This window comes from Babylonia areolata, chromosome 23 (genome assembly GCF_041734735.1).
Source record: "Babylonia areolata isolate BAREFJ2019XMU chromosome 23, ASM4173473v1, whole genome shotgun sequence".
Lineage (NCBI taxonomy): Eukaryota > Metazoa > Mollusca > Gastropoda > Neogastropoda > Buccinidae > Babylonia > Babylonia areolata.
Window position 1 is genome coordinate 11,577,867 of NC_134898.1, and position 26,659 is coordinate 11,604,525.

General features: G+C 39.8%; 2 protein-coding genes across 2 annotated transcripts; one reads left to right on the forward strand and one right to left on the reverse strand.

The window, feature by feature from the left end:
* Window positions 1-196: 196 nt before the first annotated feature.
* Window positions 197-8,977, reverse strand: LOC143297775 (trafficking protein particle complex subunit 3-like). Its single transcript, XM_076610252.1, has 4 exons — window positions 8,840-8,977; window positions 4,455-4,552; window positions 3,219-3,501; window positions 197-1,571 (listed from the first exon to the last, which is right to left on the reverse strand). The coding sequence occupies exons 1-4, from the start codon at window positions 8,879-8,881 to the stop codon at window positions 1,452-1,454; spliced, it is 543 nt and encodes a 180-aa protein (XP_076466367.1). The 5' UTR covers window positions 8,882-8,977; the 3' UTR covers window positions 197-1,451.
* Window positions 8,978-11,494: 2,517 nt separating this feature from the next.
* LOC143297818 (osteopetrosis-associated transmembrane protein 1-like) lies at window positions 11,495-25,466 on the forward strand. The gene is made up of 7 exons (XM_076610326.1): window positions 11,495-11,680; window positions 12,376-12,598; window positions 14,295-14,400; window positions 15,091-15,215; window positions 16,306-16,431; window positions 18,341-18,506; window positions 19,035-25,466. The coding sequence occupies exons 1-7, from the start codon at window positions 11,514-11,516 to the stop codon at window positions 19,220-19,222; spliced, it is 1,101 nt and encodes a 366-aa protein (XP_076466441.1). The 5' UTR covers window positions 11,495-11,513; the 3' UTR covers window positions 19,223-25,466.
* Window positions 25,467-26,659: the final 1,193 nt, after the last annotated feature.

Genomic DNA, 26,659 nt, shown 5'->3' on the forward strand with positions numbered 1-26,659 from the left:
CACAGAGAAATCTGTTGTGATAAAAAGAGAAATACAATACAATACAATACATAACCTACAATAGAATGTTCAGACAGCATTCTGAACAGTAATGAAACTTGTATGCATTTTGTCAAATGCCAAATGTATGGTACTGTTTTATTCCACAGAAGATCAAATCACAGAAAGCCAGAAGCCATATGAGTGTACCAACAAAGATGTTTTACCAAACATTTATTTCTGTTTTTATATCATCAAAATAACTGAATGACATGTCAATTGTGAACTTGTTCTAAAAGTCATAGAAACATTACATACATACATATATGCACGCATACATAGATATATACATACATATATATATATAGAGAGAGAGAGAGAGAGAGAGAGAGAGACTGAGACAGATAGATATATGCCTCTTTCTCAAAAATAAAGACTGAAATAAAGACTGAGACAGACGGAATGACAGACGGAAGAAAAGTGAAGCACAGAAAAAAAAAAAAACAGACAAAAAACAAACAAAAACTAACACACACACACAAAAAAAAACAGGCAAGAAGAAAAAAATCAACAGACTTACAATTCACAAAAATGGCTTCTAAAACAGTGCACAAAATGATGTCTCTATGTCTGTGCAAATATGCTAAATGAAAAATGATGAAAAGATGATGGATATATCACAAAAACCAGTAGTGAATCAAGCAATTATAATGAGGTACTTTTCATCCACTCAACATACTCTAAACCTGATCTGCATGAAAGAAAATAATTAAGAACACAAACCTGCCAACATAGAATATATGCTATCCACCAACACAGACACGCACACCACGCTAACATACACACAAACATTCACTGACACACACACAAAAAAAACCCATTTACACATAAACAATCACACAAAAACACACACTCAACAATGCAAGCACTACGAATGTCTAATCTCACTGAGAAAACACACTGCTCTCAAAACTGAACTGAACATATTTTAGATTAACATTTTTTTCCTGTAATGTCCTGCCTGAAAATGAGTGAATGGCTTTCAGTAGCTGCAAAAGTATGCATGTTGAGTAATATACTAAAAAAACAATCAATCAAGCACACATTTAACTTCTGTGTGTGTGTGTGTGTGTGTGTGCATGTGTGTACATCCTTGTATGTGTGTGTGTGGTGTGTACATACGTGCATCTGTGTAAAATAAACACACATATGAACTATCTCCCTGTCCCTCTCTGTCTCCCACACCCCATTTTTTCACCCAACAAACCAGCCAAAAGGCTGCCACACACACTTATAATGGGCATTTCACATTTCACACACCATTCACATATGCCACGGAATGATACACTCATACTTCCATGTTTCACAAACAACCAACAATAATCCAACCCAGAAGGACTCGACCCAAACGCTCCTGTGTAGTGCACTGTTCACAACAATGGTCCACAATGAGATTGGCACCAAGTCACTGTCTAATCTTCACCAACTGGGACAGCATCTTCCAAGCGTTTGATGAACTTGAGTCGTATCTCGGTGATGTTGTCTCCCTTCAGTTGGTCTTGAATGAAGCGGACATCCACATCCATCTGAATCTGAAAGCAGAAACCATGAACCAAAACATTCTAAACATCTCAGCCAACATGACCAAGATTTCAGAAATGCCAAGAAAGTCTGGCTCCCAGACTGAACTGTTCTGTCAGTATGGGTACAAATGCTGGGAAATTCACATTGAATGTTGACATGCTCCATTTTAAGCTGGGCAGAGAGAGTACTTGTTGCAGGTTTTCAAACTAAGGATTCAAACTCACGCTGGAAGACAACCTTCTGAATGTGAGCTCAGGAGTCATAGGGATGAGGCGAGGGCACATGTGCAGAGCGATAGATCTCCTCTGGTGTCCTGTTTATGTTTATCAGGCCAAGTATTGTGCATAGAGGCTGCTTCAAGTCCTGTGTATGTTAAACTCTAAGTCTAAATATAATTTTTAAAAACCCTTTTTTTTTCTTTGCTGCCCCATCATCTGCACCATTTCAGTGGCATTACTCCCACACCGCTCATTTAGATTCCCCCATACATGGCCACACCTGGGTCTGTCCATCACAGTTCCACCGTTGGCAGTCTGCAGGGAACCATTGATGTTAGGTCACCAGGAGGCCACACACCAGAGGAGACCCTGCACTGCTGCTGAGTCAATTGGTGGTGTTCAGTGGTGCCTGTTCTGATTCAAAGTACTTAGGACACCACCTACTAAGCCCCCTACTAAGGACAATAATGGCTTAGTTGCAGAGCCAGACTGAGTGAGTGTCCCTCCCAGAGTGAAGACCACCACCACGTCCCTCAAACAACAGCCCCCCATGAATCTGCCGACACTGAAGACATTGACAGGACTCACCCCAAGCACAGAGGTGGAGGGGTATCAAAACTGAGGTCACCATGAGAGCAGGGCATGAAAGGCCACAGACTTTGTGACTGTTTTGTTTATATTGATGATGATGATGATGAAGGAGGAGGAGGATGACAATGACGATGATGATGTTGCTATGGAGGTCCATTTTGGTTTGGGATTGTACAACTAGGCTGTACGCTGCGCTTCCTGTCATAATGATATCCCGGCGTTAACCAGGCCCGAGAGATACAGACACTTGCAGTGTTGGTCAGGTAATTAGAGCAACACACCCAAAGACGCATCCTTGAAGTGGATGACACTCGACTGTGTGGTCCCAGTCTCCCTATTTCAGCCACCAGCACACTCAACTCTGGGTAGGACCCACCTCTGCTGGGAATCGAACCCGTGTCCTCCCAGCCGTCAGTCCGCTACACTAACCACTTCGCCACGGCAGCTGGTTAACATAATAAAACCAGGCAGTATAATTATACCAAACCTACCATCTCAAGTGCCCCTTTCAACACTCTGTACAGTATGCTGGAGTAGTTGAGAAAGTTGTGGCCCTTGGGCAGCTCCACAGAAACAACAGGTCTTTAATATTAAACCTTTCACTGTCTGAATAAATTCTGAACCCAAGTAAACCAGGCTGTAATAATCATATTCATTTATATTCAATTTCCTTTAATAAAGCATAAATTATGCATTTCTGTACTTTTGAGCACTATTTGAATTTTTGCGATTCTTTTTTTGAGGTTGGTGATTTGGGGGCAAAAATTACACGCAATTCCAGAGGTCAAAGAGTTAAACTCCAACCTAATCAAATAAACCAGACAATATCTATAATACACTAGTTACCATCTCCAGTGCCCCTTTGAGCACTCCGCACAGTATGTTGGAGTAGTTGAGAGAGTCGTGTCCCTCCGGCAGCTCCACGAAGTCCGTCAGCGGGTTGTTCTCCAGCAGCAGAGAGAACTCGTCAGCCGCCGGGCTCCAGTTGCTCACCACCGGTGTGATGCCCAGGTACATCTTGAACGCCACCTTGGAGATCACTTCCGCCACGTCCCGGAAGTCGTTGCAGCGGCCAGAGTTGGCCCGGGCCAGGAAGTCCTCGATGATCCTGACGCCTATGTTGTAGCCCCTGTTGTGTGCACAGGCATGAAGCAATCACAGGAATAGAATAAATTACACAGGTTTAAAACAATATATATTTCTTAATATCTGAAACATAATATCTAAAACATAATAATTTTCTCTCTCTTGTAATCACCTCAAAATATCAAATAACAATTTTTGCTTTGTTTTCTTCTGGAATTTTTACAACAATAATCAAATAAATATTGCATCATACCCATCTTTAATTTTGGGGGGTTGTTTTTTAGTATAAGTAATCAAACCAGAAAACAAGTTGTCCATGTTCCTGGCAAGATTCAGTAGATAAAAAACAACAATTTAATCGGTTAAAAAAAAGGAGAAAATTTCATTGAATGGTACAACAACAACAATCAAAAAAGATGTTATGCAGAAGAGACAATCCACATGTATATATATCACCTTATTGTCTTAGTTTTCCAGTCCTTCCTTTTCATTTTAACTAAAAGTAAAAATCTCACAACAGCTGTATTGTATATCGTGTCCCTGAACAATGCATGAAAGAAACAATAAATTGATATGCTCTGCAGTCATGCACTCCAAATCCATCTCAAATCTGTACAATGAAAATTGAATTTTTTTCTCTTTTTTTACAACTTTTAAGATCTGATCACAATGTTGAAAGATACAGTCATTATACTATAGTCAGCATTCTACTGATCAAGATTGCAACATGCATGCATGTGTGCACGTGCGTGCACATGTCTGTGTGTGTACATGTGTGTGTGTGTGTGTGTGTGTGTGTGTGTGTGTGTCACTGTGTGTGTGTGGGCGCGCGCAAATATTCTGGCTTGTAGCTTTTCCTATTATAGTATTAACAACAGCAATCTCTGCAATGTCAATAAAAATAACAATAACAAAACCTTTTCCTATTACAGTATTAACAACAGCAATCACTGCAATGTCAATAAAAATAACAATAACAAAACAAGATGAACTCACATTTTCTCCAACTGCTTATTCACTTCATCATCATTTTCATAATCCTTCATTAGCTGAGCTACCAGAGCACCATAGGTCAGGGTAAACAACTCTCCATTCTGCAACCAAACACAAAGTTCTGATTTGGAATGCATTATCAAATATTATAAATCAAATATTAATTCAAATGAGATTAAACAATTTCTCCAGGACATCATTTGTCAAAAAGTAAAAACCTTGAAAGAAAAGGAATAGAAAGCTTTAAAATTTGTAAGTGTTCTACAATTTCAATGATTTTTTTCTTTTTTTTAATTAAGCATTCTAAACTTCTAGTTACCCATCCATACTGAGTTCTTGATTTTAACTTTGATGCAAAAATAAATAGGGAAAAGATAAAATTCTTTGTCTAACATTAAATAACATTAAATCAAGATACATATAATGAAAGAACCCTGAACAGAAATTTCAATGTTGAGTTGAACATTACTTTGCACACAAGACTGTGGAGATGCACACATGCACAGAAAGTCTAAGAAAAACTGGGAGAGAGAAAGAGACTCAGAGAGAAAAAGAGACTCAGAGAGACAGAGAGAGAGGGAATCAGGGACAGAGAGAAAGAAAGAGAGAATCAGAGAGAGAGAGAGAGAAAGAGAGAGACAGAGAGAGAAGTGTTATGCTGACAAGCTATATCAAGATCCATATGACTATATATATTATATATATTGTATACATATATATATGAGCAGTGCAAAATTTTGCACAGAGTAGACACATGTGTACATATTCAACCATATATAGACACACGCACATGCACATGCACACACACGCGCATGCGCACACACACACACACATTTATGCATGCTCAGTCATACACAGCACTAATACAACCTGCTTTTCTCCTTCTTCTGTTTAGGCATTGAAATGAAAGGGGTTTGCCATAAGATTTTAAGAGGATATCAACCTATCTTACTCACTTACTGTCTTTTGCTGGTAACTGTCTGTGAGTGGAAGAGGAGGAATACAGGTGGGACAAGTGGGATGTGAGTTGAGGGCTGGGGATAATCACGGTTTGTGTCAGCTCACTTCCACTGTTCCAGCTTGGACTCCTTAGACTTCTTCACATCAGTCTAGTTCTAGTACTGTAGTAGACCCAGTGTCAGGAATGTGTATCATCTATGATTCTCCTCTATTCCTGCAGTGCTTTAACCTGTTTCGGTGAAAGCTTGTTGAATTTTCCTTCTTTGCAGCTTTTGGAGGAAAACATGCTTTCTGACCTCACCAGTGCTTCACTCTTTCAAGAACTCTTCACTCTCCCTCGGACTGTTACTTTCTGAAAATTCCTTGTGTCAGTACAAGAACCTACGGGGAATGCTCCTTCTTCTTTCCAGCTCCTCATATCTGGAACATTCTTCCACATCATATCCGTTCATCTGACTGCATATAGATCAGCCTACCTCTCTTCACTAAATCATATCATCTTTCAAAAACCTGTTTGCAAGCATTCAAAGCGAAGTCTCTTACACCACCACCCCATACCTGCCAACGCACTTTGCATATGGTATGGGAGGGGAAAGGGGGAGAGAGAGAGAGAGAGTGGTCCAGTGTGGTTCATTAGACATAAATGTATAACTTTTCAATGTAAAGCACCCTGGGCTCTTAGAAAGGGTACACGACTAATACACATTTTTAACATTATCATCATCATCATCATTACTATTACCGTCATCGTCATCATTATCATCAGTGGTATCACTATAAGTATCATTATCATCATCATTGCAAAAAATGTGGTGTCACCAAGTCTCATCTCATCAGTCTGGTTCGATTTGTCAGTCTGTCACTGACTGAGTTATATTTCGCTTGTTTTAGTTCTGATCAATGTCCAGCATCATTTATCTCACCATGGGTCCTGACAGGTATGATTAAACCACTGTTAACCCATTGTGTTCCTATAAGATGTCAGCTGACATCCTAGACAAGTGCTCTGTCAGTGCAACAGTTTCAGTTTCAGTTTCAGTAGCTCAAGGAGGCGTCACGGTGTTCGGACAAATCCATATACGCTACACCACATCTGCCAAGCAGATGCCTGACCAGCAGCGTAACCCAACGCGCTTAGTCAGGTCTTCAGAAAAAAAAGGTGAATAAATAATAGATAAGCTTACATAAATAAATAAATAATAATTATAATATAAAAAGGTAGGAGTAATAATAATAATAAAATAATAATAATAATAATAAAAAATAAATAAATAAATAAATAAGACAACAATGATGATAAATAAGCAAATAAATGTAAAACATGAAGACACACATTCACACATACACCCACACATGCATAAAAGATATGCACCAAACATGCAGTTTCACAGATATGAAAGCACAGTCAAATACATATAAATGTACATGAGCTCCAACACACACACACACACACACACACACACACACCACACACATTACCCTGCACCTTCTCTACCCCCCTCCTTCACACACTCATTTCTAGTCTACGTATCGCATCTTCCACGGCGCACACACACACACACACACGCACAGATGAACACTTACTTGTACAAGCACACACACATACACCCATATCTCCCACCCCCAACCCAACACACATATATACAAAGATATATATATATATATATATATAAACGTTCCAATATCCTGTTGCTCCCACAGTGTAGGCATGCATATACTCACATACCTCATCCTCTACCCCACCTCCCCCCCGCACCACCACCTCCCCCTCACACACACACACACACACACACACACACACATGCACAGAACTCTCCTGACACTTGTGTACACTTACACTCTCGCGCATGCACAAACGCACTCAAAAACACAGACCCACACATGCACACAAACACACACACACACAGGCTGCCACTGATTGGCCGCAAGAGGGATGGGAAAAGATCTCTGATGCCAAGAACGTGGCGTCTAGTGTGTTGCTCAGTCTATTGTATTTGGAAAAGCCCACAGAGACTCTGTTCTGTTTTGAAGAAATTTGCGCAATGTTGGTTTGGAAATGATGCCGATATTTGTTTGATTTGCAAAGCATCGTGCTCTACCTTTCATGTTAGACTTACGGCCGCTCCCTCTCTCTGCTTGTATTTCTTTGAGGCGATTGATGATGTGATGGCCTTGTACCTGTTCTTTTTGATATTCTTTGACTTTTCTGAGGATTTCCAATTTTCCTAGATGTAGGCCACTTGTTGGTGTTGCATTACCAGCAAGTCTGTCAGCTCACTCATTTCCCTTAACACCTGCATGTCCCGGGCAGTATGACCATGTGAGTTTTTTAATCTGAAAGATGCGAATTGCCTTATGCCACTCTGGGCTTCCCATTCCATTTTCAATTTTCTGTAAGAGATTCATTGAGTCGGTTAGAATCATGGCATGTTAGTTTCCGGGCGTATGGATGGACGATAGCCACTGGAGGGCATGTGTCACAGCTTCAATTTCCATCATTAGGCTGGAGGTTGTGACTTTGTAGGCAGCATTCTCTTCCCTAACTGTTTATCCATTTTGTTTTGCAGTGAATCCCCAGCTGGATTGGTCTTTGGTGGCTGAGCCATCTGTGTATATGACGATGTCCTCTTCTTTACTTTCTTCTATGAGTAGCTTCACTTCCGCATCAGTTTTGCCCTCTGGCCATTCCCAACAATGTCTTCCTAGAGTGGGTGAAATGGCTGTGTTGAATAGATGGTTGAGGTTTTCAGGGTTTTTCTCCCATTCTTTTGTTTCTTTCAGGTCTTGTAGTCGGCATACTAGCTGGATTGTGTCTTCTGCTTGCCCCAACCAGTGCAACAAAGACGTCCCACATCTTTTCTATTTTTTACTTCATATGGATTGGGTTCAATGAACACAAATGGACTCTGAACAGTATGTGAGTTACCTGATGCATCTATAGACTGAAAATACTATTCAAATGTGAATTCATAAGAAATAAGACCCCTTTCTTCTGATAATGATTTGCTAACTGGGAGCATGTGGACGACCTGTGACAAAATTCACAAAATTCTTTGGCACTGAACGTGATAACAGCAACTGATGTTGCACTGAAAATGATAACAGCAACTGATTTTTAGATAAAATGGGGGGTGGAGAGGACAAGCTGCCCCCTCTCTCTCTCTCTTTCTCTGGAGCTTTCCTTATCAACTAGTCGATTCCACTGTGGTTTTTGGAAGCTGTGGCCTAAGTGCAGAACTTTGACCGAACGATACCCAGGGGCCCACAACAATTTATACGACTACTACTACGATTACTAACCACCACCATTGCTACCACCACCACCACTACTACTATTACTACTACTAGGAATCAGAGTGGGAGTGGAGGCCGAACGCACTAACCAGATCCTTGCTGTCGACTTTCTACCACATATCGATGCTACTTACCACTTTCCTGGGGTCCCCTCCTCTTGCTGCCTGCCTGGACATGATGCACGGAAAGGATTACAATGGGAAAATTACAAACTTCAAACAACACAAATGCAGAGTTGCAGAAGACAAATTATGGCAGACCGGAAGTGACGCTTGGCGGAAGTGAAAACACTGCTGCTTAAGGTAACACTCCAAAAATATGTTCGTAGAAAAATCAATTAATTATTTTGATTCCTCTAAACTGATATAAATAAAATAAATTTTAATGGGCTAATATCTGAAATAAAACTTACATTTATTGATATCGAATAAACTTTCCATACTGTTTGAAAAATTCTCCAGCCGTGTGTTAATGTATAGCAGAGTACACACTCTCTCTCTCTCTCTCTCTCTCTCTCTCTCTCTCTCTCTCTCTCTGTGTGTGTGTGTGTGTGTGTGTGTGTGTGTGTGCGCGCGTGTGTGTGTGTGTGTGTGTGTGTGTGTGACTCTCTCTCTCTGTCTCTCTCTGATATGTATGTTTGACATTTGATATGGCTGTGGTTTGTTTGCATGTCCATGTACACTGGCCCCTTCATGAAGGGCTATGGCCTATCAGTGAATAAATCATTCGCATTTGCGTTCGCATTCTCTCTCTCTCTCTCTCTCTCTCTCTCTCTCTCTCTCTCTCTCTCTCTCTCTCTCTCTCTCTCTCTCTCTCCTAATAAGTGAGACAAATGGAGAGGTACAGTGCACAGCCTGTACGTAGAGGCGGGGGAACCGCCTCTCTCCAACCTGACCGCAGACTGAAGCTGGCCCTGAACTATTATTTGAAATTGTTTTCTGAACCTACAAACCCTGCTTACGACGCTGTATTCAACAACCCTTTCGGTAAGAAATTTAAAGACAACCCAAACTGCATACCTCCTCTCGGACTCCGCATTCAGCCGCACTTAGAAAATGCCGATCTGGATGTCTCAGATTTCTCTAAATTCCCTGACATGTGTAATCTACATTATTTGTCATAATCATTGATCTGTTTAAAAAATTATAGAAAATGCCGATCTGGATGTCTCAGATTTCTCTAAATTCCCTGACAGCCCTCCGTGGACCTTTAAAATAACCTGAGGTCCGATTCGATCTGGCCTCATACCGTAAAGACTCCACCAGTTCTCTGGCCTACAGAACTTACTTTTCGGAACTCTGCCACAAATTCCCCACTTTCAAAGTATCTTCACTGACGGTTCCAAGTCAGAGGACGGAGTCGCTGCATCTGCGTTCTGTCCCGCCTTTCCTGACCGGCCCTCAACGGAACACATCCTGTCTGACAGCTCGGTGTACACTGCGGAACTGACCGCACTGGTTCTGGCGGTAAAAATGGTTCTCTCTTCGAAACAAAAGAGATTCATGATCTTTTCCGACTCCTTGTCAGCCCTGGAGGCGATCGCCTGCAGGAATATCACTCATCCCAAACTGCTGGAATTTTATGAAGCTTTTACTTTCGCAACGAAGAAAGGATACGAGGTTGTGTTGGTCTGGGTTCCCAGACATGTTGGCATTCGTGGTAACGAAAGGGCGGACCTGCTGGCCAGGAACGCTGTAAAGAAAGAATTATCCAGATCCTTTGTACCATACACAGACATGAAGCGGAAGGTGAACACTTACGTTAAGGATCTTTGGCAAGAGGAGTGGATCACCCAGACGGACAACAAGCTCTTCCAGATCCGTCCAGACCTAAAAGAGACCCTCCCTTCGGGGGTGAAGAACAGAAAGGAAGAGTCTGTGCTGTGCAGACTGCGTACGGGGCACACTTTTTTTTTTTACTCATTCTTACTTGTTGAAGGGGGAAGAGGCCCCTCGATGCATTCCCTGTGATGAGCCTCTCACCGTGAAACATGTGCTCCTTGACTGTTGGGATCTGCATGACGTTAGACGCAGACATTACACGGCGGTTTCTTTGAAGACTTTGTTTCGTGATGTCCCTCCGTGGGCGCTGATGGACTTCTTAAAAGAAGTGAACATTTTTAACCAGATTTGAAGGTTTTAAACTGTGGAAGTTTTTTTTATTAACTTTGGAATGGAAAGTTTGAAGTGGTGACTCGTTTTAATTGGTTGGTGTTTTTTTTATCCTTGTAGTAGTTATTGACGCGGCGATATCCTTGAGATGGCCTTAGTGGTCGGCGTGGCTCTAAGCACCATAATTTCATTTCATTTTTTGGAGAGGTACAGGGAATAAACATGCACTGACGCTGAGGCATGCACACATGCACACACTGACGACATGCAACAGTACACGTGCATACTCACACATTTCTGTACGCATGTACACAATTCCATATATCAGTAGGATTCTGTCTATCTACGGTTCGATCTGCCCATAATCTGTCTGTTTATAATATGAACGGTGCTGGACAGGTTTTCATCCAAATCGAGATATGTTGGTTTAATGGCAGCATAGGATGAAGTCTATACAGATGGAGACGTTAGAACACCAACTGGAAACACCCCCACCCCCTATTTATCTATCTCTCTCTCTTTCTCTTTTCTAGTCACTCCAAAGGAAGTGACATACAGTGTTTACCAAGGAGACAGATCCAGTCATGTCTTCCCATGTTTTGGCCTTTCCTCTGTGTTTGAGAAGTAAATGCTTCTTTGGTGTCCATTATGGTCACATGGGTTTTCACATGACCAGACCCAAACAAACTGATTGCAGATGCGCCTTGCGAATGCACCGAAGTTGTCCACCATGTTTCCACTGAGATTTCTGGTTGTGACTCTCTTTTTTGTTCATAATGAAGCACTCAGTATAAAATACCATGCATTTAATGCCTCGGAACCATTGCCTTTCCAGATGACTTGGAAGATCGACGCCCCAAAAGCGTAAGTTTTAGTCACTGATTTCGCTCAGCACACGACAGGTGACAGACACTAACTCTGATCGGTGATCCGTCTTACCAATATCATGTATAATATGAGATGTGTGAGTTGGTGCCGTTGAGTCAGGGAAGGGGGCTGGGGATGAAGACGGAAGACCCTCAAATACAACACCACAGAAAAAAACAAACATGTACATGAACTTAGAAAACACGGCGGTCGGTACACGTAATTTTAGTCACTTATGGAAAGTTATGCAAACCTGTCTGTTGTTTAAACACGTGAGTTCACGAACATGTACACACATACAGATCAACACAATTCACCACACACTGGGCACATGTACTCTATTTGGCATTACATCTACATGTGTAATCTACATTATTTGTCATAATCATTGATCTGTTTAAAAAATTATAGAAAATTTTTTAAATGCTACCTGTCAATCTTGGTAGCACAATGTTCTGCCAGTTTCTGATCCTGTAGTGTACCATTAGATTATTATTATTATTATTATTATTATTATTATGTATACCGTAATATATTGTTTCGGCAATATCCACATTTCTTCCCTTCTACTCCTCTGTGTGACAGATGGATTGAACGTCCATGCCTTGTTGTGAACACTGCTAATTCCATCTTGATGGGAAACATTGTGGATATTACCATTGTTTATTATTATTATTGTTATTATTCAACAGACCTTACAGTCACACAGAGAAACAGCTGGATGGACTACTGGCAATGGAGGACTACGAGCCCATGGAGAACATTACAGAAATCTGCCATGATATTATGCACAATCTGGCTGATCAGGGAGGCAATTTGACCCACTGCCTGATTGACCATGCCCGCCCCTTCCGCTTGTGTGAGAAGTGCATTGTGCACTACACTCACTTCACAAACCTCTACAATGACCTGCTTGTAAGTTTATTGTGCAAGAGTTGTCTGAGGATGTGGGTGCATTGTGTGTGTGTGTGTGTGTGTGTGTGTGTGTGTGTGTAGCACTTTAAGAATAAGAGGATTGAAGGTGCTGTAAAATTTACTGATATATATATAGAGAGAGAGAAAGAGAGAGAGAGAGACTAAGACTGAGAGAGATATATATATTAAATAATAAATGCAAACCCAGATGCCTTCATTTTTCCATAAAGTAAGTGAGGAAACATTAGAAAACAGTCTTGGTTAAACTTTTAACCTTCAAAACTGTATTTGTATCAGGGGTGGGAAGGTGGTTTAAAAAAAAACAAACTTTTTTTAGTGCTCATGTTGGTTGTAATTTTAATTAGTAATTACTTCCAAAAGGAAGCATTGTTGGTATGTTACTATGTACAGCAAGCTACAGCTGTTTTGCACTGTGTAGTGCTCGTTGGGCTTGTTACACACTCCAGACTGCCAATCAGTTATTCATGCAAAGAGAACCTACCCATAGCTCAGCAGGGACCTCTTTTATATTAAGGAAATGTTTCTCAAAAACCAACATGAGCTTTTAAATTTTATCACAGACATGGCAGGGCCAGAGGAAGATATCAAGTTTCCACAATGTTGGGATAGGGGTTCTTGTTCCAGAATAATGTTTCTTTTTTTTTCCAAACATTTTTTTTTTTATTCAGACAAAGGTTTATGTATGAAGTATGATATTTTACGTTGGAAAAGTACTACAATATATTGTTCTGAATATCAGTCATTCCACATCAAGAATTATATTAGCAGAAATATAAATCTTCATACAAACATTCTTCTCTGTTATGCTATTATGCACAGTTTATAGATGAAATTGTATTAATGGCATAATTTATTATATCTGTTCTCACATCAGTTCCACTGGTTTTATTGTGTCCAGTTTTCATCAAAGCTATATACTATATAGATAGGCAGATCAATGGACATTCATTCACATATAAATTCCATGTGTCATTACAATGTCACACTGTTAATAATGTTTCTTAATGAAGATGTGACTGTAGAACAGATGCTAGAATTAGTAGAAAGTGATAATGATTTTGTACTGAACCTGTCATGGATTATGAAAGAATTTCTACTGAAAGTAGTGTTTCTTATTCTTTGGCATCCATAATGGTCACATGGGTTTTCACATGACCAGATCACAGACATAAACAGAAATCCATAGACCAAATTCAAGTCTTTGAGAACCAGCACCTCGACCACACCACCCTACTTCACGGAAAAAGACCACAGCCGCGAACAACTCAATCTGAAGGGTAGATTGCCAGTTGGTTGTTCAACTCATCACTACACTCTCTCTTACAAAAGTCTGATATCACACACACACACACACACACACACACACACACACATACACACACACACACATGTATATATATATATGTGTGTGTGTGTGTGTGTGTGTATGTATGTATGTACGAGTATAATTTATTGTAATTGAACACATATCACATGAAAGTAACACAACCACAACAACAACAACAACAACAACACACACACACACACACACACACACACACCTCTGTAAATGGAGTATGGCTGCCTTCATGGGAGGGTAAAAACAGTGATAATGTAAATGCCCTGTTGTATAGGAATGGGGAGGTGAGACACCGCCCTGTAAAACCTGTTGTGATATATATATATATATGTGCAGAACGATGAGCACTGTGCCCCTGTGCTCCTGCTGGCAGACAGGATGCACGTGCTGACCACAATGTACAACACCTTCACCTCCACCTGGTCAGATGCGGACTGCCTCAGTGAGTTTGCAACATTGGGCTGTGGGAAGTGGCAGGGGGTGTTGGGGAGCAAGGGGTATGATGTGGGCAAGAGTGCAAGTTGTGTGTGTGTGTGTGTGAATCAGGATCAGTTTTATTGTCAGTCAAACCTTAACAAGGCGGGACAAAGGGGAGGTTATCTACTTCCAGGAGGTTATCGGCTGTAGTTACTTTCGTTTTCTCCGCACAGGCGGATAGTAGTTTGCACAGGACAGGAATGTCAGACCCCTGCCAGAGTCTGCACTATTTGGGTCACGGTAAGTATGTTATTTAAACGTAATTTTAGATAGAAAATTTCCTTTTTAAGACATGCATGCAAAGTTACACATACCACATACAAAAAGTAAAACTTGAGTGTGTGTGTATACATTACATATCATCTGTGGATCTGATTTGTGTGTGTGTGTGTGTGTGTGTGTGTTATCCATAAATGATCAGTTCTTTTCAAATGTCTTGTTGATATTTAGGCTGTTGGTTCATCATTTGGTTGATTTGTTTGTTGAATTATCAGTTGCTACTTCCACTTAATATCATAGCAAATTATATTGCACACACACACACACACACAAAATTATGGAAGAGGGAGATCACTTTCATTGACATTGTTAGGTTCTTGTCCAATGTATGTTGTAGTTTACAAAACAGACTAATTTCTTTATCGTGTGTTTTCAGAGTGCTTTGACTATGTGGAGGAGAACGCGACAACAGGGAACGTCAGCTACAACTATACAACTGACACCCTGCTGTTCCGGGAAATGCAGGCCAACATATCACGGTGCTTCAACGACTCTGACATTGTGAGCATTTCAGACATCATTTTCCTTCTTCGTTTTTTTGTTTGTTTTTTATTCAGAGAATCCTGAAATGTTTCCCAAAGATAATCTTCTGACAGCTATTTCAGTTATGCGTGTGTCTTTACTAACTACATGCACAGACACACATAGACATATACTAAATATAGGGTATCATAGACAGATAGACAGGCACAAAGATATTTTTATCCAGTAACCCATTACTTCGGGAGGTTATCGGCCATAGGTACTTTCGTTTTCTCCGCATAGGCGGGTAGTAGTTTTCACAAGACACGAATCAGAGTCTGCACTAGTGGGTCACAGTAAGTATGTTACTTAAACGTAATTTTAGGAAGAAAATTTCCTTTTGGGGGCATGGAGGATGTAAAAGTAATGTATAACAAAAAGGAAATTGTAGAAATTCTCAGCAACGCAACAAGCACAAGGGATCACTGACATTTCATTCCGCACTGAAGTTATGCGGCCACAATCGTACCTTACACAACTTTACTTAACTTCATGAATTTACTTAAATTGAACAAATTATTTTTGCTGCCAGAAAACAGTTGAAAATGATTGTATGCTGAATAAATGCATGTATATTTCTTTTGGATAAACTTGTTTCTGATTTGATCACATTTGAGGCATTCCATAACAAAGTGAAATTCATCACCACGTTCATTTCTGCCACAGTCTTTACAAAGACATTCTTCGCGGGGTATGCCAAATCATCATCCAACTTCAGATAGTTCAGTCATAATCACACACACACACACACACACACACACACACACACACATTTTATCAACATATGATTAAAAATGAACTTGTCCTGAATACAGGGTATGATTGCCGAAATAGCCAAGTAAGGACAGACATGTACATGGACTGAAAGGAACGCAGATGAATCGGATCTTTTAACATTGTTTTTGTTTCTCTTTGACTGGTTTTTAAAAACTGACAGGTATTCAGCCCAGAAATGGTATCTTCATGGTCAGCTGGGTTATAGGCGACATGATTTTATTTGATGCCTGATGTCCTCACAGTCACACAGTTCAGGGAGACAGACCGGTAACAGCTGAAACGTTTGTTTCAGTTTGACAGCAAGGGAGTGAACGAGGTGTGCACGGTGTGTCGACCCATCTACAGACAGATGAATGACAAGTTCTCTGCCCTGCAGGCCAACAGCAACGGACACATCTGTATGGACCTGGTGGACATGGTGTGTAGTACCCACATGTTTGTTCGTTCGTTCTTTAGTTTAACGTCTTTTCACTGTTAGTGATATTAGATGAGGGTAGGAAAAAAATCGAGGGGGGGGGGGGGGGATTACTGTGTACGCATGCGAGTAAGTGAAAGTGTGTGTGTGTGTGTGTTACATATAGAATATGATTGATTTAAATTTTGTTTAAAAAAACAAACATAATATAACACATGTGTTGGTGTGGAGGTGGTTGAGGTTCAGGTCCTTGTTCTTGTGTTCGCTGGAGATAAGAATAAATGATAATAATGATATTATCAGTAATGATGAGAATATTAAAGGTGGTAATGATGATGAGATATTGATAATGATAATTAAAGTAATAATAATGTCAATTCATGTACCAGTGCATAGCTTCCAAATAGGCCTCCAGGTGCTTTACAAAAACAGGTAAATAACAACACACACACACACACACACACACACACACACACACACACACACACACACACACAAATTGTTGTATGGGTAAGGGAAAAAATCAAATACAGTGTAAAACATAGAAACAGTTTCACTTGAAACAAATCTTATTGCGATAAAATGAAATATAAAAAAAAAGAATGCAGCACAGAAAATATCACAATATGATTCAGTAAAATAAAATATATCTAGTGCAACAGATAGAATTACCTAGTGCAATAGAATGTAGAACAGAACATGACATTACAGTACAATTCAGTGCAATAGACTGTATCTGATGCAAAAGAATGCAGCACAGTACATGACATTACAGTACAATGCAGTGCAATAGACTGTATCTAATGCAAAAGAATGCAGCACAGTACATGATGTTGCAGCAAAATGCAGTGCAGTAGATTGTATCTAATGCAAAAGAATGCAGTATAGTACATGACATTACAGTACAATGCAGTGCAATAGACTGTATCTATAAATGCAAAAGAATGCAGCACAGTACATGACATTACAGTACATGCAGTGCAATAGACTGTATCTAATGCAAAAGAATGCAGCACAGTACGTGACATTACAGTACAATTCAGTGCAATAGACTGTATCTGATGCAAAAGAATGCAGCACAGTACATGACATTACAGTGCAATGCAGTGCAATAGACTGTATCTATAAATGCAAAAGAATGCAGCACAGTACATGACATTACAGTGCAATGCAGTGCAATAGACTGTATCTATAAATGCAAAAGAATGCAGCACAGTACATGACATTACAGTACATGCAGTGCCATAGACTGTATCTAATGCAAAAGAATGCAGCACAGTACATGATGTTACAGCAAAATGCAGTGCAATAGACTGTATCTAATGCAAAAGAATGCAGCACAGTACATGATGTTACAGCAAAATGCAGTGCAATAGATTGTATCTAATGCAAAAGAATGCAGTATAGTACATGACATTACAGTACAATGCAGTGCAATAGACTGTATCTATAAATGCAAAAGAATGCAGCACAGTATATGATGTTACAGCAAAATGCAGTGCAATAGATTGTATCTAATGCAAAAGAATGCAGTACAGTACATGACATTACAGTACAATGCAGTGCAATAGACTGTATCTAATGCAAATGAATGCAGCACAGTACATGACATTACAGTACAATGCAGTGCAATAGACTGTATCAAGTGCAAATGAATGCAGCACAGTACATGACATTACAGTACACTGTAGTGCATTGACTGTATCAAATGCAAAAAATGCAGAACGGTACATGACATTACGGTACAATTCAGTGCAATAGACTGTATGTACGTGACATTACAGTACAATGCAGTGCAATAGACTGTATCTAATGCAGAAGAATGCAGCACAGTACATGACATTACAGTACAATTCACGACAGCACATTGTATCTGCACTGAAGTATAACGGATGGACACACAATGCTGCAGATGAACTACACTCGGCTCATGTGGTCCAGCAAGTTCGAGTGCAGAAGACCGCGACCTGATGCGTCCATCGTCATTGCCATCTCCATCATCTTCTTTCTCATCACCATTCTGCTGTACTTATCCAGCAAGTTTATTGCCAAGATTCGAATGCCGCAGATCTTCAAGGGTAAGGGTATCATGTTTGTGGTGTTAACCAGTGCATAAAGAGTACAGGAAAGAAACTGTAGTTTTAGTTTACTTGCTTATTATTGTTTGTTATCTTTTGTTTTTATGTATGTCTGTGTGTGATTTTGTGTGTGTGTGTGAGAACGTGTGTGAGATTGTTTGTGTGTTGTGATTGTGTGTGTGTGTGTGTGTGTGAGAATGTATATGGGATTGTTTGTATGTCTTTTGTGCATGTGTGTGTGGGCATCTGTGTGTTTCTTGCATATTGTTTCATCATGTTTCTGTCTTTGTTTTGGGGCCTAAGATAAGAGCAGTTTATTGACAGGGTATGAAAGACAACAGAAGAGAAAGAGATTTTTTTTTTTAAAGTAATCTAGGAGGGATAGGGTGAAGGGGGTGTGTGTGGAAAAAAACAAACATGAACTTTGGGTGAGGAAAGGAATTTTGTATGAATAGTAATTAATAATGTTCACGGTGCTCTTTAGAAGACCTCTAACACTGCGCATCACTTTAGATCGTTCGGTTGCAGCCAAGAGAATGACAACCAAGGCGAGTCGGTACGGCGCCATTTCTCAGGAAGAGGTGGAGACAAGCCTGCCTGGCTTTGCCAACTTCTCCCCTACCCACTCCACCCACTCCACCAGCTCTGTGGAGCGCCGGCGGGTCGACAGCCACAGGGACAGGGATGGCAACGGACAGCAACCGCAACAGTCCTGAACAACTAGGGGGACGAGGGGTGGTAGGTACAGCAGTAGATGATGATAATGGTAATGGATGAATGAATGGACTTGATTTATGTAGGGTGCATAAGATTGACCACAGTTATGCCTACAGGGTAAGCCACACACAAAGATACACAGACAAGACAACAAGAAACGACCAAATGCCTGCACAGCAGACAACATGCGCGCGCGCGCACACACACACACACACACACACACAAACACACACATTGCAAGTGATTTTAAAGGTACAAAAGGGAATTTTTAAAAAGGACAATGAATGATAATATTAATAATGATAATGTGCACATGTATGGCGGTACGCACGCACTCAAACTCACACACACACACACACACAGACACCCACCTCAACCACACATGTAAACACAGACACAGAGATAATTATAGTAAATAATGATGTTAATGTATAAAAGTAGAATGTGTTTTTGTGTATCCATGTGTTATGTAGGAGTTCAGATTCATTCCAGACATTCTGAATCAGAATCAGTTCGGAGGACCCATGAGTGAGGGAAGAGAGTACCATTATTTGGTGTGAGGAAATGAAGGAAGTGAGAAATTGAATCTCTTGACATTGTCATCCTTTTTCCATCCATGTGCTTGATAACAAGCACACATGCAGAGGTGTATGCATGCACTACCCCCCACCGAAAAAAACTATACACACACTCGCACATACTCATGTACACAAATGTATACTGTGTGTATCCACATGTGATATTCCCAATTTTGACAGTGGTTGTGTGTTTGAATGGCATTGATTTTCTTTCCCTTCTTTCTCTTTCTTCTGTATATCAGATACCGGGTAATTTTATCAGTATATTTATATGATCATTCAGAAATGTTGAGAATGCATTTATTAGTATGTATATACATGTACAGAATATTCCAGCAACAGGCATGTCTCCTTTTTTCTTTTTCTTTTTTTTTTGTCATTTGTGTTAATTACTAATGATGTAGATAAATATGTTTCACTGAAAATTCCAAGAAGCACATGAAAGTGAGATGCCCCATGGGAACTTTGTGTCACAGAGAGTGTGTGTCAGTGTTAAAAGGATCTTCCCCTTACAGCAGGTAATCTCAGGGTCAGCTACCTGAAGAGCATGTGGGATGGCTGAGTGGTTAACTCTTTCCGGACGAAGGAATGCTCACGCATTCCTACACAAAACGTATTCCGATTCGGACGAAGGAATGGAATAGCATTCTCCGAAAGTAAAATTCCATCATGCGCTGTACACGTGATTTTGTGATTAGCCAAGCAGAGTGCGCTATTCTGGGTCACTCCACAATCGAACAGTATGATTGGTCAGCCTGTGATGTGTGGCCTGTCTTGCACACACGCTGACAAAGTCACTGACTGGTCGTCTGCTCGCGTGCCAGCCTGTTAGCAAAGCGGGCTCTTCTCAGAATGTTGTGAAGCGAACAAGGCAGTGACGGCAACGTTTTAGGGTTGCCGAAGTACTTGAAATGCTACAAACTGAAGGGTTGGACATTGAAGAGGTGGATGACGACGAAGGAGAAAGCGAATTTAATGCAGAAAGCGAGCATGGGTATGGTGATTCGGGGTGAAAAATTGGCAGTATTTTCTACATATGGCAAAACTGTAAAAATAAGATGAGAAATTTGATTTTTTTTTTTTTTATACATGTAATAGCTCAACACGTAATAGACCAGTTCTGAAAGTTTCATTTTCTTACACAGTATTTTGTATTTTTTGTAATTTTTTTCCAAACCCATACAAATGGGCCGTCTGTTGGGAAAAGCAAGGGAGAAAACTTGTCGTCCTGAGTGAGTTAAAGCATTTGTTGGGCTTTCTTTTTGATGGTTTGCCAGTTTCGAATCCTGCACAGTAACTTGCGGGTATTAGGACAGTGATTTTTCAAAGATACCTCTGATCATCTTTTGTGCAGACCACCTTGCATGTGTATATAGGCATGAAGTAAGATCTCTTGTATTTGTAACAGTATGGTATCCGTGTATGGTGAGTTACAACAAATGATTCCTTTTTTTAAGTATTATCAGCATGGTGCCTGTCTGTAATCACAGTATGGATGCCTAAATTGTGAGCTATGGATTGCAGATATGGAAAACATATTTCATATAAATCAATGTGTGAACTGCAGCCTACAAATGAAAAAGAAAAGAGGACATGGATTCATATATTCATTGGTTGATGGACTGAATTTGAGAACAAGCATCTGCTGTGCAAAAATAGGTGTATGATTGGTAGGAGACAAAAAACACTCATATTCTGGAGGATACAGGCACTCAAATGTTTTGTGAGAGAAGAGAAAAATTTTGGAGCAAAGCCCACATTTGTACACTTCTTCTGGAAGAGAAGTGAAACATTTTTTGGGCACAGTTCAGGAATCGGACCCATGCTGGAGAGCACACCAATGGGTCATGGTAATTATGCTAAATCTCATTTTAGGAATAAACTTTGATTTTAGACTTTTTTTTTCTTTTCAAATGACACCCCACCCCACTGGTACCCCAACACCTTCCCAAAATCAGCCAGAATCCTAAAAACGTTTTTAAAAACTTAATTTTTATTGTACAAGATTTAACCCAACCAAAGAGAATAACTTGAATTGTTTGTGTGATGAAATGTATTCCGGAGGTATGGCAAGGGGTCAGTGGTCCTTGTTTGGAACATAATCACTGAATGTTAGGAACACCAAAGCCCAAAGTTTCAACTCTGACCGGACACAGACTATTTCTTTATTGGAAGTTTTATGCTGTATCAATCAACTCAATGACACACAGAAAATACTATTCTCACACACTCACGAAAAGTAGATGAACAACAAAGTACACCCAAAAAAATTTTAATCATCAATTTTGTGGTATAAGGGAAGCGGCTAGTAGAGGGGAGAGATGAAGCAACAACTATTTAACACAGTTTTGCCTCCTATGTCCAACCCTACCAACCTCAAACCCCAAAAAAGCCCCTAAAGATATATTTACATATATAAACCCCATATCACAATACAGTAAGACAGATCTCTCTAATTATGTGATCTCAAAAATCTCATTTAATGATTTATCAGCTCAGCTTTTGTTTTGTTGGAGTCCATGACACACACACACCAATACTGCAGTGTGAATCAGACTGAGTTTCTGGCACTCGTGACATAGTGTAGCAACTGGTCAGTATGATCCATCAGATACGCTGTTTCTTAGTCCTGTAGTTCGCCTGGATTAGGCTGACTTCTCTCTCTCTCTCTCCCTCTCTTTCTCTCTCTCTCTCCTGCTACAACTTCCTTACACAGAGATCCAAGATTTATTTTTCACCAAGTTGTATTTGACATTTTTCCATTTCTGTATTACTTTGAAAAATGTATCAGTGGATATGTTAAGTGTACGATGGCAAGTGTAATGAATGCATGCATGAGCATTGGTGATTTTTTCCTTTCTTCTGTGTAAATGGAGTGTGTATATTAATTATTATCATTAATTTTGATTAGCTGTTAACATTTGTGTCATTATCGAGTTGGTGTGACTGTTCTGTCCCATCATATACATTTTGCAGTGTTGTATATATCCCATGACGTGTTCAAGATAGGTCACTTATTTATTTAAAGAGCATCTTTTCTACTTCCTATATGTTTAAAAAATATATATATATTTTTTTTTATTTAACATCTGTTCACTGAAGCGATTTTACGTGTTGTTGTTCAAGAGAACAAGAATTCTTCTTGTGTTCGTGTTATGGGATGTTGCCTTAACGCTGTTCACCCCTGATGCTTATTTAAATTCTTTTTGCCACTAGCAAATTGGTGAAAGATGTTTTGAAGATGATGTTGCGTGATGTGGAGCCTTTGAGGTTAGATGACCTGTGGTGTGTACCATTAGGCCCCCTAGTCATGTTCCAGAATGTCACGATGGTGCTCCTTTCTCTGTTTCTCTCTCACTCTATCTGTTACTTCTGTGGCGTGTGCATTTTGTGGTCAGCTGGACTGTCAGCAGCATGGTCTGATTTGGTTTTTTCATGGTGTGCATGCTATATATATATATGTAAGTTGATTTTAGTTTGGGACCACTAAGCTCTTTTATTGAATGAACACATCTTGAATTACTCTTTTCTTTTTTCTTTTTTAATGCAAGAACTTCATTTTAAAAACAGGAACAACAAAAACTTACCTCCTTTTAGTGTGTGTTGATGGCTGTTTTGATGTACCAGTCGTGTGTTCCATGAAATTATTGTCCAGAGCTTGTTGCACGGATGTGGTTGCTGACATGGGGCAACAGACATGTGGGTTTGTGTTTTTTTCTTACAGATTCATTGATAATGAAAATATCTGTAGAATGGATGTAAATTGTCTTTATTGTGCATCTTTATCATTATGATCAAAAACTTCATTTCTTGTTTTGTTTGTTGCACCTTCACATGTTTGTTGGTGCATTAGAAGGAACAAGAAAGAAACTATAAGAATTGACAGTCAGTATCCTTTTCTCAGTTCTTTCCCCCAAACATGTATCCAGGTGGTTGTTGAACTAAAAAAAAAAAAAAAAAAAAAAGCAAGAAAGAAAGAAAATTGAAGTCTGTGCATGTTTTATCCACCGTATGTTTATCTGTATAAAAGATTGAAAAACAGTTATTGCATTGTCCCTATCACTGATGATAGTAAGTGCAAGATGGACAGAGACAGAACTTTTTGGTTTTGATAAATGTTTGCAACAAAAAATCTCTGTTTCTTTTTATTTGTTTGCCTGTTTATTGTAACTGTCTCTGTTTAGCTGGCAGGCAGATTGAATTTCTTATACTTGTTTGCTTACACAATTACTGGTGCTTCTTCGCACAGTTTGTGTTATTTTTGATTGTCAGTGGTTGGTAGACTTTGTGTTGAAACTGTTTGTCAAACAGATAGTCAGCTGCAAGATGTTAAGATTTAGATATTGTATGCAGGTCACATAAATTTTATTGCCTTCTTTCTGGTAGATAGATGGATAGATAGATAGTAGATAGATAGATAGATAGATAGATAGATATGAATGCATTTTTCTTGGCTTTGTACAACAAATAACATTGGTACTGATCATGTGATGTCATACCAGTCCCGGTGAGAGCAGATGGTACAGGGAGAAGTCATAGAATATCACAATAATAATAATGATAATGATGATAATAATCACTTTAAAAAGCGCACAATACATGCACCAACACCACACGCTCACAAACAGCCATCCACACAGACACATAGCTTGTAAACATATCTAAGGGAATACTTGGCAAAATGAATAAGTCTTGAGATTGAATTTGAATTCACTCAGAGTTAGAAAGTTGTGCAGACTGGATTACAGCAAGTTCCTCCTTTTGGGGGCACCAAAACTAAAACCTCACTCCCCAACTGTCTTCAATTTATGATTTAGAATTAGAAAAAAATATGATTTTCATCAGGGAATGTTCCAGAAATTCCTGTTAGCTGGGTTACCTGACGATGAGTGCTGGAATGGATTGAACTGGAGATAGTTTAGCGGTTTTGTGTTTGGGTGTGTGTGTGTGTATGTGCCTGGGTGTGTGTGTTGAGAAGAGTCGGGAAACGTAATATTGTTTTCTGCAGAATCATTTTGGGCAGAGGCATCACCATTTAGACGCACAATGTATGCAAGCCACCATGTGCTGTTCCATTTTGTTTGGATATCAAACAGAGCTACACTGACTGGCTCTTTCAAATGAACATAGGGAAGACATATTTTTCTTCCCCTTCCCCCCTGCCACTCCCCCCACCCCCCTCTCTCTCTCTTTCCCCTATCCATTTGTCAGTCTGTGTGTGTGTGTGTTCATATTCCTTCTGCAGGACTTTTTTTGTTTTCTTCTTCTTCTCTCTTTCTTCCCTTTCCATCAGATAAATGTGTGCTATTGTAACTGATGTTGATTAGCAAGGACAGATTGGAAGAATGGGGCCATGCCTAAAATCTTGATCCTTCAATAGAAAACGTTTGAGTTCTGAGTTCTGAACATAGAGTTTATCATAGATCTAGTCAGTTCTGAAGATATTACAGTACGTGAGTGAGGCTTTAAAAGTACTGTTTTAGGAAACTGTAAAAGAGTGATTATTTCACCTTTTTTGAATGCATATATTAAAACACTTTGCTGACGTATAATGAGATAAAAAGTTATCTGACTGCACAAGGTATGACAGCTTCTGTACCCAGTCTTTGAAAGGCTTTTTGCCATGGAAGCTTTGTATTGTATGCAATAAATTGTTAATTGCTTCTGTCAGTGTGAAGTAATTATATGTATGATGTGTTTGATGAGAGAAGAGTGTGTGTGTGCACACAAATACACCCGTACATGCATAAATATTATGTATACTCAGTGCACTCAAACAAAACAATTTTACAATTATTCAGCAAGGGCATTCTCTGTACAGTTTCATGGTTGGTTTCAGTCAGAACAAATTTTGATTGTTATTTTTGTAGATAAAGAGATACACAAAAAATAAACACCCCATCTAAGAAATTAGGTCTTGTTTATCTTTTTTATGTTTGGCAGAGTTAGGAAATATAAATATGTTTTCAATCCTCAGGCATGTTGGGATTGGGGGAATGATTGCTTCAAACATTCATAGGAGGCCAGAGCTAAAACCTACTGCAGATTTTAAGGAAGGCTGACTGATATAAAGTGCTTACTGCATTGGTTTGCTGTTTACTTGACTGATAAAGAAAATATTTGTGTTTTACAGCTGAGTGTAGACATGAACATGTTTTTTGAGTACTTACACACACACACACACACACGCACACTCTCATGTATATATATATATATATATATATATATGTGTGTGTGTACCAAACAGGTATACAGCCAGCTGTGGAACATCAGACGATCAATCATCGAAGACCCCTGCTGTGTTTCACACCTGTAATATTGACGTATATTTCCTGTACAGCCCGGGACAGCATTTGTTGCTGTGGGAGGAGGGGGGGGGGCTTGCATGGTTGAATGTACACAAACGGAGAGTGAACACATAGTGATGTGTCACTCCATGCCTCGGACAAGCTGGTGTACTATTGATATATTCACTGCACATCTCTCTCTCTCTCTCTCTCTCACGCGTACACACACGCACTCACACACACACACACACGCGGGCGCGCGCATATGAACGGGAAAGAGACGGAGGTGGAGACAGACCGACAAGACAGCACAAAAACATTACAGTCAGCCAAAGACAGGAGACAACACGAACGCACGTTACACACGATGAAAGACCATGCACGCCTTTTGGTTTTTAGTTTTTATTTCTTCCCGTCACGTGCATACCGTTCACATTCATATTCACCAACCGTTACCACTGAAACGATTGTCACAACCTGCGATTCAAGCTCTCTCTCACTCTTTTTCTGTGAGTAAGTGTGCATGTGCGTGCATAAGTGTGTACTGAGAGAGAGAGGAGGGTGAGAGAGA